The 21399-nt window shown below is 41.4% G+C and overlaps 1 protein-coding gene across 4 annotated transcripts in view; it reads left to right on the plus strand.

The window, feature by feature from the left end:
* dag1 (dystroglycan 1) overlaps positions 1–21399 on the plus strand; it is a 142090-nt gene that overhangs the window by 81173 nt on the left and 39518 nt on the right. For all 4 annotated transcript variants that reach the window (XM_072280685.1, XM_072280686.1, XM_072280684.1 and 1 more), the window contains one exon: positions 3684–4116. In XM_072280685.1, coding sequence (XP_072136786.1) covers positions 3859–4116 — 258 coding nt within the window. In that variant the 5' untranslated portion in view covers positions 3684–3858. The remainder of the gene's footprint in view (positions 1–3683; positions 4117–21399) is intronic.

Consider the following 21399-nt stretch of genomic DNA (forward strand, 5'->3'; position numbering starts at 1 on the left):
CCAAATGAAAGCTGTTGTTACACTTGGAATTCTCAGATGAAGAAACAAAGAATCAACAGTTTGATGCAGAGTGCTCATTCTCCCCATAAATTTAATCTTTTTATGTTTTGGATATTATTGGCAATTCAAATATTTGTTACTTATCCTCATTTGGACATGTAATATGCACTCAGAGGCCAGTTTGAGGTACAGTACATTAGTTCTTGAAGCAGTGGGACAACTTCACGTGCCCTATCACTGAATTATTTGCACACCCTACGGATTCACTTTCAAGGACTCTGCATCTCATGTTCTCTGTGGCTTATTTATTCATTTGTTTTCTTTCGTATTTGCAGTTTGTCTTTTGCACATTGAGTATGGTCTGTCTTTGATTCTATTATGGTTCTTGGATTTGCTGAGTATGCCCACCACAAGAAAACAAATCTCAGGGTTGTGTATGGTGACATATGTATTTTGATAATAAATTTCTTTGAACTTAATGCAAATATTGAATCAGCCAATCATGAGGCAGCAACTCAGTGCATGAAAGCATGCAGACATGGTCAAGAGGTTCAGTTGTTCAGACCAAGCATCAGAATGGGGAAGAAATGTGATCTAAGTGACTTGGACTGTGGAATGATTGGTGGCAGGTGGGGTGGCTTGAGTATCTCAGAAACTACTGATCATCTGAGGTTTTAACAGAAGTCTCTAGAGTTTACAAAGAATGGTGTGGAAAAACAAACATCCAGTGAGTGGCAGTTTTGTGGTGAAAATGCTTTGTTAGAGAGGTCAGAGGAAAATGGCCAGTCTCGTTCAAGGTAACAGTAACACAAATAGCCACACAGTAGAACAGTGGTGTGCAGAGTAGTATCTCTGAATACACAATACATCGAACTTGGAAGTCGATGGACTACGGCAGTAGAAAACTTCACTGAGTTCCACTGCTGTACCTAATAAGCAGCCACTGAGTGCATAATATAGATTGTGACTAGAAGTGCTCAAAGATACTGATTGTTAGTGGTGCAGTATCCTATAGGATTTAATACACATAAACTTTGATAGGCTAGCTAAGATATTGCAGCAAAACTCAGTTGTAACTGCCAAGCAAACTGGGTTTAGGAATAGCAAGCTTGCCTTTTATCCAATTGGCTAATGTAGTAGCTATTAATGTATGTAGTTATTACTTTGGAATTTATTTAAATTAGGAATCCAGACTAGTCATACTGAGAGATTAAGCCTTTCTGGACACCACATGGCACAATAATAATGGAATTGTTGACTATTTTGGCAATCCATTTATTAGACTGTTGCTGGGTCAGTATGTGATGAGGCAGCCAGCATTAAAGGATTCTGCAAATGATAGGCCCAGTGGTCTGGTCACCTTAGCATTCACAGTTCACTTAGCACCTGTTTGGATAGCTATTTGAATAGTTGAAACTTTTACTAAGAAACTGGAAATGGTAAGCATCCTATGACAAACAAGAGAAAATCTGCAGATGTAGGAGATCCAAGTAACACACAAAATGCTTTTTGCTGGAGGAACTTGGGCCAGGCATTGTCTATGGGGAAAAAAACATTCATTATGATGTCTTGGCCTGAAACATTGACTATACTCTTTTTTTTCCCATAGATGCTGCCTGCCTGCTGAGTTCCTCCAGAATTTTGTGTGTGTTAGCATCTTATGCAGTCACCTCACATCTAATCTGATGTAGGGCAGGATTGGTCTCTGGGCATAGTAGAAATGACTTTTTAGTAAATCATGTTCTTTTTCTTTAATAAGCATCAAAACCTTTTCATTTTTAAATCTGGCACATTGTGAGCTTTCTGGACCTTGCACAGCAATGGATTAACATGGCTGCAAAGATCAGTGCTGTAAAGAATTATTTTCATAAAAATAGTACAGTTGGGACTTGGGCTGGGGTACTGATCAGTTATGTAGAATCTGGGGTTTCAGTAATTGAGACAGAAAATGGAACCTTGATAGACAATTTCCTGTTGGGGAAATGTGAGAAGGCAGCAGAAAAACACAAATATTCACTTGAAAATAAGGTTATTGTAAATTTGGCAAGTAAATTTTTTTTGAAATTCCATACCCAGCCATATAAGACCTAGAGAAAATTTTTTTGATGCTGGAAATCATGAGTACCACAAAACACTAGAAGAACTCAGCAGGTCAGACAACATTCATGGAGGGAAATGAACAGTTGATATTTTGGGTCGAAGTCCTGATGAAGGTTCTTGGCCAAACCATCGACCGTTAATTTCCCTCTACAAATTCTGTCTGACCTGCTGAGTTTCTCAGGATTTGTTTGTGTTGCTCATTCCCATCTGTTCCTTCAATGTGTTCATATCATGTCTTCATAACAGAATGGCAAGGATTACAAGGGCAGTGGAGGTCCAGATTACTCAAAAATTTGTTTGTTATCAAAGTATGTATGCAGTATACAACTGAGATTCTTCTCTAGATGGCCACAAAATCAAAAAAACTATGAAGTTAGTATAAAGAAACAGCAACCCCCCCCCCCAAACCAAACTGAACAAAAAAAGAGCTGTAACACATTTATCCGTTATATACATTGGGAAAACACTAGACCCTTTTTGCAGTGATTATGGTTTTGTCAGTTGGTCCAAGAGTGAAACAGTTGAAGGGAAATAGCTGTTCTTGAAACTTGAGGTGTGGGACTTCAGGTGTAACTCAGTAGTTTAATGGTAAGGGCAACACCAGCTGTAAGTTCAGGGTTTGCTTCCCGCTGATGTCCGTAAGTAGTTTGTACTTTCTTCCCATGATTGTATGGGTTTCCTTTGGGTGCTCTAGCTTCCTCCCACATTCTAAAGATGCACATATTGGTCTTAAGTTGTGGGCATGCTATGGTGTTGCTAGAAGTGTAGTGACACTAGCTGGGCTGCTGAAAACTGTCCATGCTGATTTAATGAAATGATGCATTTCACTGTGTGTTTTTATGTACGTGAGACAAAGCCAATTTTCACTCTTTGTACCTCCTGCATGATGGTAGTTGCTGAAAGCTGTCAAGGCCAGGGTGGTGCGGATTTTTGATATATGTTGCCTTCTTGAGGCAGCACCGCCTTAGGGTGCTGTTGATGACGGGGAGGGATGTACCTATGATGTCCACCACTCCCTACAGCGTTTAGTGTTCCTATGCATTCAAACTGCAGTACCAAACATCATGCAACCAGTCAGTATACTTGGAGTGGTGGGTTGGCCTTTCACAAAATGGCATTTGGTAGCCGCAGTCGTCTGTGCGTCCCAATTTGGATGTTTTGCGGGAAACAAGTTGAAGGGATTTCACTGTTCTTGGTGTTTTTGAAATGAGATTAATTCATTTTCCGATAAGGAATATAGAAGCAGGAATAGGTGGTTAATGGAAGACACTCCCCTCGGGCCACTTCTAGTATTCAATCGGATCATGGCTGCTCTCTGGTTTAATCCAGCCTTTCTGCTTGGATTCTGTATCCTTTATGGTTGTTTAAATAAATCGAATCAATAAGCTAAATTTCTAGTGCTCTGTCCTACCTTTCAGTCTAGTCTTAGAACGAATGTTCAGGATTTGCTGTACTGTGTACAAATATTTCTTGATGTCACCCTTGAACTGTTTGACTGTGATTTTAAGAAATCTGCTCTATTCTGATTCTACCACAAGGTTAACTATTTTTTATTTAACAATAATGTATGTATTCTCTTGCAGGTTATTATCAGATGTCAGCCGCCCAGGAGAAGTGACAGGATTGTGGTCAGCGTGAATTTAAAATAAAGAGTATCATTGCAGTGGTTGTGGAGTTTGATTTTTCTCCCTACTACGTGATCAACCCTGCTTCTACATTTTTTTTTGAAGAATAAGATTGACAACTGTGGTTTTGGAGATGTTTCTCCTGCATGGACTGGGGAGGACTCTGTTGATTCTGGAACTACTGGAGACTATGGCACTGGCACACTGGCAGAATGAGCCACTGCAGATCATCAGAGACTTGGACAGCCAGATCGAGGCCTCCATGCATTCTGTGTTGAGTCAGGACACTCCTGCTGCCTCCTTCAGTGTCCCAGATGGCTCTGCATACATCAGTCGGGCCTTTACAATGAGAATCCCCACTGATGCATTACCTGCCCATGTAGTATTGAAGGTAAATGTCTGCTATTCTATATATTTGTAAGTGATGACCGGGGCAGCTGTATACTTGTGTATTGCAAGCACATTAATGTTCAAAAATGAATTAAGCAGTTATTTTTAGTTTTCTTGCTGTTCTCCTACAGTGAGAATGCTATACCTTCATTCAGTACGTGCACAGACTAGTTGGTCCAGGCTGCAAAGAGACTGGGATTTGATTCCTGCATTTTGCCAGGTTAGGAGTCTGGGTTTGATGCCTGTACTGTGATAAATGGTGCCAGGCTCCAAATCTGTGTTGAGCCATTACAGTTTGATCTCGGTATTTGCTGCAATAAGTAATCCTCCTCCCAGACACAGGCTTCATTGCAAATTGATGATTCAAGTATTCGTTTGTTGATCCAGGTGATCTGCACAGGCTTGAGATCTGGATTGCATTATGAGCAGTCCCATCTGAAAGCCTGCAAGCTGCTTTGCACGATGTCCTCCGGCTGAAAGACAAATTAATTTTCTACACATGCTGCAGCATTTGTCTGTAATTTTGTTCATAAATTTTCTATTTTACATTTCAGAACAATTTCACAAGTGGCTAATATACCAGGGAAGCCTACGTCTGGAATGTGTAGATGTTTGCCTATTATCAGTGAATGGTTTATTAAGTTCTGTGTTTTGGCTTTCCCTTGTGTTAATGTCAAGAAGTGTACCAGCCCATATACCAGGTGAAATCAGTGGTCCATCTTCATAGTCCTGTATATTCGCTGTGTGCGTCACTGACCTTGTCTTTAATTTATAAAGGATGAGGACATTACTGGTGAAGTCTGCATTTAATCCTTAAAACTAATTGCAAGCTGCCTTAAACCACCTGTCAATGTGTGAAGGTACTCCCACACTGCTGTTCTGTAGGAAATGCCAAACTTGTGTGTTGGTGACTTTGAAGGAGTGTAGGTCTAAGGAAGGGTGTGATTTTGAAAACTGAGTTTCTTGGTATCGTTTTATATATTTTATTTGTTTAAAGACAGTACAGAACAGGTTCTTCTGGCCCACTGAGCTGCACCACATGATACACACTTAACACTAACCTAATCACAGGACAATTGACAAAGACCAATTAACTTACTAACCGGTACCTTTTTGGACTGTGGGAGGGAACCGGAGCACCTGAAGGAAAACCACGCATTTGGGAAGAACATAAGAACCTTCAGCAATTGAACTCCAACCCTCAGCTCCCTGAGCGTAATAGTATTGGGCTAACCACTATGCTACTGTGGTGCCACAGTGCCTGGAAATGCACTTTGCTAATTTAACATTTTGTTAAACATTACCCAAACCATTCTCACTTTCCCCAACACCTGTTGTAAAACTGTCTTATAAAGAAAGGGGCCAGCTCAGATCATAATTTGAATGTAAGGCTTTCTTGGTCAAATGTAGCTGTTTTTGAGGGTCGAATGGAAGAATGCTCCCTCTGGTGGTTGAGATCAAATCTGTGCTTACTATCTTAGTTTTGATGAAAGAAGCCAAATTGAGTTTAGTGTCATCAGTGTATGTTGTGAAATTTGTTAAACAGCTGCAATACATAATAAAAAAACTAAGTTACAGTAAGTGTGTGTATGTATATATATTTTTTAAATGAGTAGTGCAAAAAGTGATGTGGTGGTCATGGATTCACTGCCCATTCAGAAATCTGATGGCACAGGGGAAGAAGCTGTTCTTGAATTGTTGAGTGTGTGTCTTCAGGTTCCTGTACCTCCTCCCTGATGGTAGCAATAAGAAGAGAATGTGTGTTGGGGGTCCTTAATGGATGCCCCCTTTTTTGAGGCATCGCTCTCTGATGTCCTGGAGGCTAGTGCCCATGATGGAGCGAACTGTGTTTACAACTTTCTGCCACCTCTTTCAATCCTGTGCAGTATCCCTCCCCATAGCAGATGGTGGTGCAGCTAGTTAGAATGCTCTCCACAGAACACCTGTAGAAATTTGCTAGTGTCTTTGACATGCCAAATCTCCTCAAACTTCTAGTGAAATATAGCCACTACCATGCCTTCTTTGTTGACTGCATCAATATGTTGGACCCAGGATAGATCCTCAGATGTTGACATCCAGGAACCTGAAATAGCTCGCTCTTTCTGTTTTTGATCCCTCTGAGGACATGTCCTGGGTTGGGAGGTTCTCTAGTGATGGATGCCGACTTCTAAAGATTTCTCTAGTGAGGTGGATTCAGATTCATTTATCACATGCACATCAAAACATAGTGAAATGTGTTGTTTGTGTTAACCAACACAACCTAAGGATGTGCTAGGGGAAGCCCGCAAGTGTCTCCACACCTTCTGGCACCAACATAGCATGCCCACAATGTTCAGCAAACACAACAAGCAACAGCAAAACAAGCCCCTTTCCCACTGTGCCTGTGATGGAGCCGGCGGACTCTACAACCCTTTGCAGCCTCTTGGAGCCTCCATATCAGGTAGTGATACAAGTCCATAGTACATCTGTATAAATTCACAAGAGTCTTTGGTGACATATTCTCAAACTCCAAATGAAACACAGCTGCTGGCGTGCTGAATTTGAGATTGCTTCAGTGTGCAGGGCCCAGGATAGACCCTCTGATATGTTGATGCCCAAGAACTTGAAGTTGCTCACCTTTTCCAACACTGACCCCGCGCCCCACCGCCCCACCCCCCCACCCCCAGTGTGGACTGGTGTTTGTTCTCCTGACTTCCTCTTCCTGGAGTCCAAATTAATTCCTTAATCTTGCTGATATTGAGAGCAAAGCTGTTCTCACAGTGCTACTCAACCAGCCATGCCATCTTATTCCCATATGCCTCCTCGTTGCCATTTGAGATTCTGCTGATAACAGTGGTGTCATTGGCAAATTTATAGATAATATTTGAGCTGTGCTTAACCACAGTATTCAGTGTTGCAAGAGTAGAGTAGTGGGCTGAGAATGCAACTTGAGATGCACATATCCATCCCCTGTTTTCTGTATATTAACCAGTTCTCTACCCATGCAGCTCTTGTTGACTGTAAATCCATGACCTTTCATATGATAATTTATGGGGATGCCTTCTGAAAATCCAAATGTGCTATATCCAAACGGAGAGCATCTCCACCTTGCCCCATCCATCCTGGGTTACATTCTCAAGAGAGCTGTAATAAATTTTCCTTTCATAAAAACATGTTGACTCTGTGTAAAGTGGTAGTGTTTCTTGGTAATTTGCTACCATTTCATTAATAATGATTTCCAGCATTAACCAGACAACTGAAATTAGACTAAATGATCTGTCATTCCCTTGTGGATTTTTCCTTTCTCCCTCCTTTCAATAATAGAGAATGTTTGCTTTATTTCAATTCATTGGTGGTCTGATGCTGGAAAGATTCCAATGTATTCACTAGAAAGCAAGTCATCGGATGCAGAGGGCTTATCAATCTTTAATCCCATCTATGTCTTGCTGAAATAGGTGTTAATTATTTTGGATCCTTCACTCTCTTTTTGCCCCTTGATTGTCTACTATTTTGGTAACTTTTAGTGTAATTTACTGCAAGCAATATGCCTTCAATATCTGTCACTTCTTGTTAATTCTGCTGTCTCAGCTTCAAAGGTACCGGTGATTAGTTTTGTAACTGTCCTTTGACATGAACATTGAAATTTTTTTTATAATCCATACCAATTTATACTTTCCAACTTATTTTGGTTATCTTGCTCAGTTGTCCCAGCCCTTAGTTAAGACCATACTTTGACATCGCTGTTCATGTCAAAGGACAGTTACAAAACTAATCACTAACACCTTAATTCTGCTGCTTGTCTCAGCTTCCAACATGAAAAATAAGAAATGGCAGAAATATTGCAGGCATATTGAATGCTTTCTTTCAATCTAATATTATCAACACTTCAACTATAGAAAGATCACTCTTTTCCCTGCAATGGATTTATCTGTGAAGTTTTTATTTATTGAGAATTGAAAATATTTAAATGTCTTGTCGCTTATCTATTGTCAGCACTTTAATCTTATAACCCTATCTGTAGCCAACTCATTGTCGTACTTATTGAAATTGTTATTATTTAAAAGTTTCAGACTTAACAGCAGTCCCTCACAAACTGAGGAAAATTGTCATGATTACCCTTCCCCTCCAGGGATCCTTTAATTTTAGATTAATCCTGTTTCATTACAATGGTCTTTTGTCACAGAAGTTTTGGTGATTTATAAGAGCAAGGGTGTTTAATAAAAATTCAACTGCAATTATAGAATTTTTGATACTGACATGAATTGAACTCAGTTTCCTGCTTTTGCTCCATATCCATGCTGATTTCCTTCTCGCCTTTCATATACTGATCTAATTTCTGACTTAGTGACATAAAAGTGTATCTTTTTTCTTTTTATGAAATGATTAGATGAGAATTGATTATCTTATTTTTTATTTATTATTAGATTAACACTATCTATGATCTTGATAATGTTTATTTTACCTTTTATATGTGCTGTTATCGATACAGATATTTGAGATAATTCTCCTGTTTGTATATATGTACTTTTTTAAATTAATAAAGAAGGTGGATAAAGAATTTTTAAAAAATCTATACAGATGGATTCAAACCTGGTGACTGTAGCTTTAGTATTCAGATCAGGAAATTCTCCAAATAACATGCAAAATAAACATAATTCAGTGTAGATCAGATGTAATAAAAAGCTGCCAGAGACCATTTTCCCAGTGATCAGATTTAGCATGCAACTGAAAACTTGCAATGAATGTCAAAATCTGTAGTAAATAACCCATCAGGACCTGTTTTTGATTTTGTTTGTGCCTGCAATTGTCAACTTGCATTTCAGATGCTACCCATGCATGAGTCTATGGATTAGTGATCCTGCAATAAGCGGAGTGGCTTCTTGTGTAAACAAAGTGAAGATTTGCCTACAAATGATAGTGGCACATCATGCCTCAGAATCAGGTTTATTACTGACATATGTCGTGAAATTTGTTTTTGTTGTAGCAATACAGTTCAAGGCATTTAAAAAAAAACTAAATTACAAAATAGTTCTAAAGACAATAACAAGATATTGTTCATGGATCATTCAGAAATCAAAGATGGAGAAGAAAAAAACTTCTTAGAACACTGAGGGAAGGTTCTCAGGCTCCTGTATCACCACCTCAATGGGAGTAATGCAAAGAAGGCATGTCCTGTCTGGCGAGGGTCTTTAGGGTAACAACGTTTGCTGTGCCACATCTTGAAGGCGCCCTCTGATGTGGATGGTTATGCCTGTGATGGAGTTGGTTAGGTATGCAGTCTTCAGCAATCCTGTGCATTGGAGGCTCCATACCAGACTGATGCAACCAGTCTCTACGTGTTCTCCACCATACTTATGCAGAAATTTGAGGAGATTTGGTATAGTACCAAAGACTCTTGCAAACCCCTAATGAATAAGAACTGCTGACCTGCCCTCTTTGTGATTGCATCAGTGATAGAATCCAGGATAGCTCCTCTGAGATGTTGACATCCAGGAACTTGAAGCTGCTCACCCTTTCTACCCCGACTTCTCAATGTGGACCAGTTTCTGAAGGCCTCAATTAATTCCTTCATCTTGCTGGCATTGAGTGCAAGGTTGTAGTCACAGCAGTACTCAACCAACCAAACTATCCTGCACCTCTGTGCCTCCTCATTGCCATCTGAGATTCTGCCAATAACAGTGAATATTATTTAATGCTCAACTGATAGTATTTGAGCTGTGTCTAGTCACAGTCATAATGTGGAGAGAGTAGAGCAGAGGGTTAAGCGCACATCCTTAAGGTGCCCCTGTGTTGATTTACAGCAAGGAGGAGGAGATGATATTAATGATTTGCTCCAATGATCTCCTAATAAATAAGCTACAGAGGGAGGTACAGAGATCCAGGTTTTCAAGCTTGTGGATTGGTCATGGTGTTGAAAACTACACTGTAATTTATAAACTGCTGCCTAATGCATGTCCTGTGGTTGTCTAGGTGCTCCAGAGCTGAGTGGAGAGCCAGTAAGATCTGTTATGATGGGTAACTTGCAGTGGGTCTGTGTCCTAGTTCAGATAGTGTTGATTCAAGCCATGACCAACCTCTCAAAACAGTAGATGATGGTGAAGACAGTACTTCAGACTACACTCACACACCACACTCACACACCAAGTATGACTTGTTTGTACAATACTGAAAGAATGCTTGGAGTGTTCAAATGACACCAAAAGCTCTTGGCCGTACTTACTTTGTCAAGTGAATAGAAGCATTTAGCCCAATTTATACCTCTGCATCAAATGTACGCCATAGGGTGATGTGCACCACCCCAAAAAATTAACTCGTCTGTTGCGGCAATGCAGACCGCAGCAACTGTGATTGGTCCGCTTGGTAGCATCACATTTCCGGTTGCTTTTCTCCGTCACGTCTGTATACTGTTGCGAAATAAATGGTTGGAGATGATGAACCAAATCGTCAAATCTACCTGCCGACATCCGAAAATATTTGAAATGCATTTCTTCGTCCATGTCTCTCACGAAGAAACTCGACACAGTGGCATAGAAACCCCACCGCCAACTAGCGTTTTGGCAGTGAATTGCAGAGGGACGCAGACACAACTACGCATGCTCGCTACGGCGTAGGGCTACGCAAAAGTATAAATTAGGCCTATGGCATAGCCTGTATGCACAAGTATAAATCAGGCTTTAGAGTACTAATTGTGTGTGGGGTGGGGGGGGGGGGAGAGTGGGTGGCTGATCCTTTGTAGCCTAGGTATTATTTATCCCTCAACTAGTATTGTTGAAACAAATTATCTAATTATCATGTGTTAGAAGATTTTGTGCATAAATTCCGTTTTCTTATTTTCTGCATTACAATAGTCATAAGATGAACTACATTGATTTGAAAGTAGTTCAAACACCCTGAGATTGTGGAAGATCATTTGCAATTCTAAGTCATTTGATTTCAAATCAACTCCTAATAATCTCATAGGAGCAAGCATGTAAAGCAATGTTGTTTTATAGTATCGTGAAGAATTCAAATTGGATGGTACTGGAGAAAGCATGTGCTTGGTCTATAGTAATGAGCAGAAGAATTATGGGAGATTTAAGGTGATGGTGATCTGGATAAAGTTTAAAAGCACCAAGTCAGTGAATTTGAATGTTCATGTGATGGGTTGTGAAGGTGGTCAGATCATATGGTAGGTGATCCTCATTAGAATTGCTTTGGGAGAATATAGCAGATCACGATAAGGGGGTCCATTCACTGCCTCAAATTGCTCCAATTTCCCAGCTCAATAGTTGAGCATTTGATGGAATGAGTCATAAGCATCTCGTGATGCAAAGTAATCTAACTAAAAGTCACACTTTCAAGCTGCGATTTAATTAAGTTTTTTAAAATTCTGTTGGATTAAACTGGTGTCACAATAGGGATGGTAGCAGCAGAGATACAGAGGAGCAGATTGGGAGGCAGATTTTGGAAAGGTGCAAAAATAACAGGGTTGTTATCATGGGTGACTTTAACTTCCCTAATACTGATTGGCACCTGATTAGTTCCAAGGGTTTAGATGGGGCAGAATTTGTTAACTGTGTCCACGACGGATTCCTGTCACAGTATGTGGGCAGGCCGACCAGGGGGAATGCCATACTAGATCTAATACTAGGTAATGAACCGGGTCAGGTCACAGATCTCTCAGTGGGTGAGCATCTAGGGGACAGTGACCACCGCTCCCTGGCCTTTATAATTATCATGGAAAAGGATAGAATCAAAGAGGACAGGAAAATTTTTAATTGGGGAAAGGCAAATTATGAGGCTATAAGGCTAGAACTTGCGGGTGTGAATTGGGATGATGTTTTTGCAGGGAAATGTACTATGGACATGGGGTTGATGTTTAGAGATCTCTTGCGGGATGTAAGGGATAAACTTGTCCCGGTGAGGAAGATAAAGAATGGTAGGGTGAAAGAACCATGGGTGACAAGTGAGGTGGAAAATCTAGTCAGGTGGAAGAAGGCAGCATACATGAGGTTTAGGAAGCAAGGATCAGATGGGTCTATTGAGGAATATAGGGAAGCAAGAAAGGAGCTTAAGAAGGGGCTGAGAAGAGCAAGAAGGGGGCACGAGAAGGCCTTGGCGAGTAGGGTAAAGGAAAACCCCAAGGCATTCTTCAATCATGTGAAGAAAAAAAGGATGACAGGAGTGAAGGTAGGACCGATTAGAGATAAAGGTGGGAAGAAGTGCCTGGAGGCTGTGGAAGTGAGCGAGGTCCTCAATGAATACTTCTCTTCGGTATTCACCAATGAGAGGGAACTTGATGATGGTGAGGACAATATGAGTGAGGTTGATGTTCTGGAGCATGTTGATATTAAGGGAGAGGTGGTGTTGGAGTTGTTAAAATACATTAGGACAGATAAGCCCCCGGGGCCTGACGGAATGTTCCCCAGGCTGCTCCACGAGGCGAGAGAAGAGATTGCTGAGCCTCTGGCTAGGATCTTTATGTCCTCGTTGTCCACCGGAATGGTACCGGAGGATTGGAGGGAGTTGAATGTTGTTCCCTTGTTCAAAAAAGGTAGTAGGGATAGTCTGGGTAATTATAGACCAGTGAGCCTTACGTCTGTGGTGGGAAAGCTGTTGGAAAAGATTCTTAGAGGTAGGATCTATAGGCATTTAGAGAATCATGGTCTGATCAGGGACAGTCAGTATGGCTTTGTGAAGGGCAGATCGTGTCTAACAAGCCTGATAGAGTTCTTTGAGGAGGTGACCAGGCATATAGATGAGGGTAGTGCAGTGGATTTGATCTATATGGATTTTAGTAAGGCATTTGATAAGGTTCCACATGGTAAGTTTATTCAGAAAGTTAGAAGGCATGGGATCCAGGGAAGTTTGGCCAGGTGGATTCTGAATTGGCTTGCCTGCAGAAGGCAGAGGGTGATGGTGGAGGGAGTACATTCAGATTGGAGGATTGTGACTAGTGGTGTCCCACAAGGTTCTGTTCTGGGACCTCTACTTTTCATGATTTTTATTAACGACCTGGATGTGGGGGTAGAAGGGTGGGTTGGCAAGTTTGCAGACGACACAAAGGTTGGTGGTGTTGTAGATAGTGTAGAGACATTGATAAGATGCAGAAGTGGGATGAGAAGTGGCAGATGGAGTTCAACCCGGAGAAGTGTGAGGTGGTACACTTTGGAAGGACAAACTCCAAGGCAGAGTACAAAGTAAATGGCAGGATACTTGGTAGTGTGGAGGAGCAGAGGGATCTCAGGGTACATGTCCACAGATCCCTGAAAGTTGCCTCACAGGTGGATAGGGTAGTTAAGAAAGCTTATGGGGTGTTAGCTTTCATAAGTCGAGGGATAGAGTTTAAGAGTTGCGATGTAATGATGCAGCTCTATAAAACTCTGGTTAGGCCACACTTGGAGTACTGTGTCCAGTTCTGGTCACCTCACTATAGGAAGGATGTGGAAGCACTGGAAAGGGTACAGAGGAGATTTACCAGGATGCTGCCTGGTTTATAAAGTATGCAATATGATCAGAGATTAAGGGAGCTAGGGCTTTACTCTTTGGAGAGAAGGAGGATGAGAGGAGACATGATAGAGGTGCACAAGATATTAAGAGGAATAGATAGAGTGGATAGCCAGCGCCTCTTCCCCAGGGCACCACTGCTCAATACAAGAGGACATGGCTTTAAGGTAAGGGGTGGGAAGTTCAAGGGGGATATTAGAGGAAGGTTTTTTACTCAGTGGTTGGTGCGTGGAATGCACTGCCTGAGTCAGTGGTGGAGGCACACTAGTGAAGTTTAAGAGACTACTAGACAGGTATATGGAGGAATCTAAGGTGGGGGCTTATATGGGAGGCAGGGTTTGAGGGTTGGCACAACATTGTGGGCCGAAGAGCCTGTACTGTGCTGTACTATTCTATGTTCTATGATGCATTTTGACTAAAAGATATTTTGTGCCCAATAATTCTCTCAAGTATTGAGCTACACAGACCAGTAGAGATAGAAAATGCTGGAATGGCAGTTCAAGTAGCTTCAGTAGGGAGCAATGTAATGTGAACATTTCAGGTTGATGGCCTTTTTGCCGGAAAGATAACAAGTTTTCTGATGTGTGAGGACAATAGGTAGAGCCTTGTCAGTTATTAGTGACAGGAGATTAGTGTGCAAACTTAAAGCACACAGTATTGGGGGTAAGGTATTGATGTGGATAGAGAATTGGTTGGCAGACAGGAAGCAAAGAGTGGGAATAAACGGGACCTTTTCAGAATGGCAGGCAGTGACTAGTGGGGTACCGCAAGGCTCAGTGCTGGGACCCCAGTTGTTTACAATATATATTAATGACTTGGATGAGGGAATTAAATGCAGCATCTCCAAGTTTGCGGATGACACGAAGCTGGGCGGCAGTGTTAGCTGTGAAGAAGATGCTAAGTGGATGCAGGGTGACTTGGATAGGTTGGGTGAGTGGGCAAATTCATGGCAGATGCAAGTTAATGTGGATAAATGTGAAGTTATCCACTTTGGTGGCAAAAATAGGAAAACAGATTATTATCTGAATGGTGGCCGATTAGGAAAAGGGGAGGTGCAACGAGACCTGGGTGTCATTATACACCAGTCATTGAAAGTGGGCATGCAGGTGCAGCAGGCGGTGAAAAAGGCGAATGGTATGCTGGCATTTATAGCGAGAGAATTCGAGTACAGGAGCAGGGAGGTACTACTGCAGTTGTACAAGGCCTTGGTGAGACCACACCTGGAGTATTGTGTGCAGTTTTGGTCCCCTAATCTGAGGAAAGACATCCTTGCCATAGAGGGAGTACAAAGAAGGTTCACCAGATTGATTCCTGGGATGGCAGGACTTTCATATGAAGAGAGACTGGATGAACTAGGCTTGTACTCGTTGGAATTTAGAAGATTGAGGGGGGATCTGATTGAAACATATAAAATCCTAAAGGGATTGGACAGGCTAGATGCAGGAAGATTGTTCCCAATGTTGGGGAAGTCCAGAACGAGGGGTCACAGTTTGAGGATAAAGGGGAAGCCTTTTAGGACTGAGATTAGGAAAAACTTCTTCACACAGAGAGTGGTGAATCTGTGGAATTCTCTGCCACAGGAAACAGTTGAGGCCAGTTCATTGGCTATATTTAAGAGGGAGTTAGATATGGCCCTTGTGGCTACGGGGATCAGGGGGTATGGAGGGAAGGCTGGTGCAGGGTTCTGAGTTGGATGATCAGCCATGATCGTAATGAATGGCGGTGCAGGTTCGAAGGGCCGAATGGCCTACTCCTGCACCTATTTTCTATGTTTCTATGATGGCAGGGGAATCCTTGACTGAGAGATTGAATGGAAGCACTGGTATGGAGGTGTTCAGTTTGAACAGGAGATGGTGAAAATGGCATTCTTGAAGAACCAAGGGAGGTGGTTTAGTGAAGGTAGCAGTGAATCATTATTCATATAATGAATACTAGTCAATATTAGATAGCAGATTGATTTTCTGACTGCTCCCAGTTAGGTGAGATTGATTATGAATGTTGTAACTGGTTATGTAGGAAAATTCATTTGGGTTTCAGTGCATTTTAGGTTTATTGGTCTGTGGGTGACAAATTCCAACATGTGGCCTACCTCCAGTGTTCATGACTAGACCTTGGTTCAGGATACTGGGCACTTCTTACGGAATTATCTTGGAAGTGGAATGGAGAATTAAATCTAAGAATGAGAAATTGGAACAAATACTAACTTTGATATGTGGTTCCTTAAGGTTATTATAATCGAGTGTGGTAATAGGTATAAACTCCCACTACCTATTAAATGCTCCCAATGCCGTACATCTCAAATAGCCTCTAACAACCAAGTCCTGTTCCTGGCCTTCACGTGCGGCTTAACTACTAACAGTTTCTACTGACAGCCGAAGGGGTAAAGGTGGATTACTAGCGCCTTAAAACCAGTCACTTTAGGCAGATGGGGCTCATCAGCCATGGTTGCCACCCCATCTAGAAGGAAAGCTCAGACCTCAAACCTCCATTGCCTTGCAGTTACACCTACTCATGTGGAGAACTTCGTGAGTAAACTCCAAGGGAGAAATCCAGAGCTGCGGTGACTAAGGTGGTCCTATGTTGAGTTCAACACCGACTGGCACCACTTTCGACACTACTGGTGCCAAACTGTCTCTGTCTCTGTTGTTCCTCTTGGATTCATTAGCTGATTGGAGAGACGGTGCCTGCTATATGGGCAACGGCTTGCTGTGCATATCATACTGCCCTGGCTTGCGTATCACATAGACAACTGGGACACGACATGTATAGTTGACCCCAATGAACAGAGGGCCTCACAGTGTGGTGATCAACTCCATTAAATTTAGATACACAAGTTGGGTCACCTCATTATAGAAAAGATATGGAAACTTTAGAGAGGGTGCAAAGGAAATTTACCGGCATTCTGCATAGACAAGTGCATGTCTTATGAAGTTAGGTTGAGTGAGATAGGGCTTTTCTCTTTGGAGAGATGAAAGATGAAAAGTGATTTGATAGTGTTGTACAAGGTGATGAGAGGCATAGGTGGTCACTAGCTAGAAATGTTTTTCTCAGGACAGAAATGGTTAATATGAAGGGCATAATTTTAAGGTGATTAGAGGAAAGTATAGAGGGGGGATGACTGAGGGGGATGTGTTTTTTACACATAGGTGAGTGCATGGAACATCCTACCAGAGGTGGTGGTAGAGGCAGATACAATAGGGGCACTTAAGAAACTCTTAGACACATGAATGGTAGAATAATGGAAGGCTGTGTAGGAGGGAAGGATTAGAACCATAGAATAGTTTAAAAGGTTGACATAACAGGCTGGAGGAACTCAGCAGGTGGGGCAGCATCCGTGGAAACGATTAGTCAACGTTTCGGGCCAGAACCCTTCCAAAGGGCCTGTGCTGTAGTGTTCTATGTTCTACACAGTTTTGTTGTGAATCTTTCTCTTCTGTTGGAGTAAGTGCATGCTTGAGTCCCATACTTTAGCCATGCTGGCAATAAGAATAGTTTTGTTTCAGGCATTTCAAGTTAACCACTAGAATGCTATATCTTTTTTTCATTGTGCCTAGATTTGCTCTGGTTCCAAGCTGATCTTACATGACCTCTGCCATTCGGTGCAGAACCTATTCTCTTTCAAGCCACCATCCCACCTGCTCCCAGCCAGGGTTAAAAAAAAATATAAAACTGCAACAAAAAGCAGGCTCAGAAGCTTCTGAGAACTTTCACAATAAAGGAGGAGAATTAGTTTTGTTGTCTAGCACAAAGAGCCTTTATATTACAGCTATACACTACGGGGAAACTCAGATTCCACATTTGTTCTCAAGTAGACAGCATGATTTAAGACTTTAAAAAAAACTCAAGTTATTCAGATCAAAATTCAGTTCTTCCCCCCCCACCGCCCCCGATTATATATTTAAACAACCAGAATGAGGAGGCTAAGAATTTTTTTCAAACCTATTTTACTAAAATACTTGGTAATTGCATGAAAAAGTTTTTGTTTTAACTGCTTCAACTTCTGTCAGCCAAAACTGCTTACTATTCAGTTTTGCATTCCTTTTAATTTTTTTTCTCCTATTGTGTTAGCAGCAGATATTTAGCACTTTTTGCATGGTTTTACATTAAAGGCCCGGTGTTTAAAAAATGTGTTACTTGTTTGAACTTTCTCACTGGTTTTTGAGTTTGTTTTCCAGCTACATTGTCTCATCAGCTATTTCATTTCAAGTAGTTGTTTGAGTTTGTTGACAGTGCAGGGAGTTACTGCCAAGTATTATCCTGCTCTCAACAAACTTGTTTCTATCAGGACATGAAATATTTCTCAAACTACAATCACTCATTTTAAGAATTTTTGCTACAGCTAATTAACTGTATTCAAAGTCCAGTTACTTACTGTAACTGTGTCACACTGCACAACAGCATAATTGCCTTCACCCAGCCTATCCAATTTACAAAATCTCAGTAGTTATATTTTTTTTTCAGAAGTGCTTGCCTTTCATCTGTATAAGGTCATTGAGACTGGACAGGGTATCCAGGCTGGCCTCCATAGCTAAAACACCTACACTGACTAATGTGGGCAAATGGGATCAGGCAAAGGTCTGTATAAATATGGTGGGCTGAAGGGTTTGTTTCTCTGCTGTACAACTTTGATTTAAAAAGCTTTGTACAAGTGAGCAAATGTCCTAGGATCATGTAAAAATGCATTCATAGCCAATGTAATAGTTTTGAACAGTAGTTATTGTATAAACTAATGATTCAGACTCCAGTGTAAAAATCCCACTGCAAAAGTTGGAGAAATTGAATTCGTATTGTATATTTGAAAAAACCTGCAACAAAGAGCCAATGTTAAATTAGCTATCTTGCAGCTTAAAAACTTGTCTGGTTCACAAAGCCCTGGGGTGGGGTGTGGTTTAGAAGATCGTGAGACATTTCCTCCTGATGTAGCCCAGCAAGCTGGTATAGCAAACAGGATGAAACAAGAGGCACCACCAAACAGTGAACTAGCCACTGAGTTAGACAATAAAGGTGCATCAAATTCATTAGCCCCGAAGACTTCTCAGTATAACATTTTGGGATTCTGGCCAAAATGAAAAAAACTGCTGCATAGAGTTGTTGATGTCACATTCAAAAGTTCACTAACTTCTAATTTCCTCTCTCAACTGAAGAATCAAAACTAGTCCATATTTGCTGCGTGGCTGGATAAAGCACAATGTATTCGAGATTGGGGACTTCACTGTCCACTAGGATAATTTGGTAGATCAGGAAGAGTGACTTAAACCCACCAACCTAACCACAGCCTGAAGGACAGGTAGTGAGAGCCAACATGAGGTAACGGATCCTATTTGATCTTATTCCCGCCAAACTTGTATTCTTGCCAATCAAAGCATAAAGCAGTCTCAGCAAGAGTTACTACCCTTCACCCACCGGGCTCCTGGTTCATTGAAGAAAGTATTCCAGTAGCAGCCTGAACAAACAACAAATCTCCAGATACCAATGTGCCACAGACAGTCCCAACCCATTCAGATGTGAATAAAGATGTACTGTTAATTAAGTTATGGGAGAGATGACCTGTGAATATCCCCTCCATCATTGAGGCGGAAGCTGTCACAATGGTGCCAAAGAAAAAGCTGTGTTTATGAACATTTTCAGGGCTAAATGTAAGATAATCCAAAAGTGTCATGTCCTCTTGAAGATTCCACCACTGCAGGGACCTGTTTCAATCAATTCAAAACATTTCACATGGTGGAAAGCCCACAACAAAATTTTAGTGACAAATGGTGTTCTCAGTGATTAGAGTTGTACATTGCTCAGTGAAAAATTGATCTTTTCTTTATCGGGCAATTAAATCGCATCTGAGCATTTGCATTTCTTTGGATAATGAAACAGTCCATACTCTGATATTGATTTGTTGAGTGAGAGGGGAGGCAGCATTCTGACTCTTCACCAACTCAAAAACTGCTGAGGGCCACTTACGAACCTTATGATAAAAGCAGCTGAGGCAATGGAGGACCTTCCCTCCAGGTTGTGCAGCATCGTAACTCTTCACTGTCACTGGATCATAATGCTCATGCGTCCTGTCTGATAGCACTCTGAGTACCTTCACTAACAAGGGCATCAGCAGTACAAGAAAGTGGCTCACCACACAATACCTCGGATGGGCAATTCCCTCATTGATTTTCAAAGCAGCCGGTTTGTGTAGCATGCCTTCCAGTTGATTTACATACATGGTTTTGACTGAGAGGCAAGTATTGGCTAAGCTACAAGGGAAAGCTCATTTATTCTTCAAAATGGTACCCTGGTATCTTCCATATGTAGCCAAAATGGCTTCAGTTTTAACATCATGTCCAAGGATCAGAGTGACATTCACTTGGTGCTGCACTGATGTATCATACTAATCTGTGAATCTCTACTCCTAACTTGCATTAACAGCAGGCATTATTCCCTATTTCCTGACGCAACTGTTCTTTGTTAGAACAGCTTCACTCTTGAAGCCCTTAACTACAGCACTGAAGGGTATCAGCTATACTATTTCTATAACTGCTATGTAATTTCCTTTTTTAAAATGCCTTCACTAGCTCAGTGCTTAAAATTGACCAAAAAGGATGTTTCACCTGGAGTTAGGGATGGATTTTATTTGATTCCTGTGGAATATGTTGGAATGCTTTGCAACTTTGGGAGTGTATAACGTTGTGAGCCTTGAACTCAAAATTCAGGAGATGGGGCTGCCCATTAGGCCAGGGGTGACATGAAGTACAAACTGTGGATTGAAGGTGACACCTGTACCACGTGGAAAGAATATATATATTTAACCTCAGAGCTATTTTGTGCTCATGTTAAATGTAACTTGCCTGTTGGAATTTGTAGTACTGCTGATTAGTAAATATCTGGCAGTAGGTCAGACTTGTTCAGTGAGGACTGAACTATAACTTCCTTGTAAGGGCTGCTGCTTGGAGCAATACAGCCAGTTAGGGTTTCTCGCAGATGGAAGGTGGATTGACAATGCATGGTGAATTGAAGATGGGTTTTTTTTTTATTGAGGACATTAATTACTCAATCCTATAATAATACATTGGTTGAATTCAACTGTGATTTTCTGAGCACATGGTGTGAGAGGTAGAAAAGCTCCTTGCTGGATTGCTAGGGTGGGTGTCTAAAGAGCCTGCAGTCCCCGTGGAAATTGCATTTTACACACACGCACGCGTGTATGCCTGCACTCTTACAAGAGAAGAAAGCAGCAAAAATGAAAGGATCACTGGCACTCAGCATAGGAGCACACTGAATGATTGAAGAAAAGGACTTTATTCCTTGGAGTCTGGGAGGCTGAGAGGTCATCTTACAGATCATGAAATCATAAAATCATGAGTATAGGCAGAGTAAATGCACAAGTCGTTCTTTTCACAGGAAAAGTGAACCCAAAAACCAGATCATATAAGATTAAGGTGAGAGGGGCAAGATTAAGAGGGACATGAGGAATAACATTTTCAGACAGTGGTGCATATATGAAATGAGCTGCCAGGGAAAGTGCTTAAGGCAGGTACAATAGCATTACGAAGACATTTGGACAGGTACATGGGTAGAAAGGTATAAGATGGATATGGTCCAAACATGGACTAATGTGCTTAATTTAAATGGACAACTTGAACTGGAGGACCTATTTCCATGCTGTATTACTCTGACTAGATAATATTTATACAGTGGAACCAGCAAAGGACTGATAATGTTTTAATGAGGGAAAGTTCCAGGGATAAGAAAGGAAAATTTGGAAACTTCCCCTCCATCCACCAGAGTGAAGTGAACTTGGTGCAGGAGATGAGATTGTTCATGGTTGTGGTTAGTGGCC

Source organism: Mobula birostris, chromosome 16, assembly GCF_030028105.1.
Source record: "Mobula birostris isolate sMobBir1 chromosome 16, sMobBir1.hap1, whole genome shotgun sequence".
Taxonomy (NCBI): domain Eukaryota; kingdom Metazoa; phylum Chordata; class Chondrichthyes; order Myliobatiformes; family Myliobatidae; genus Mobula; species Mobula birostris.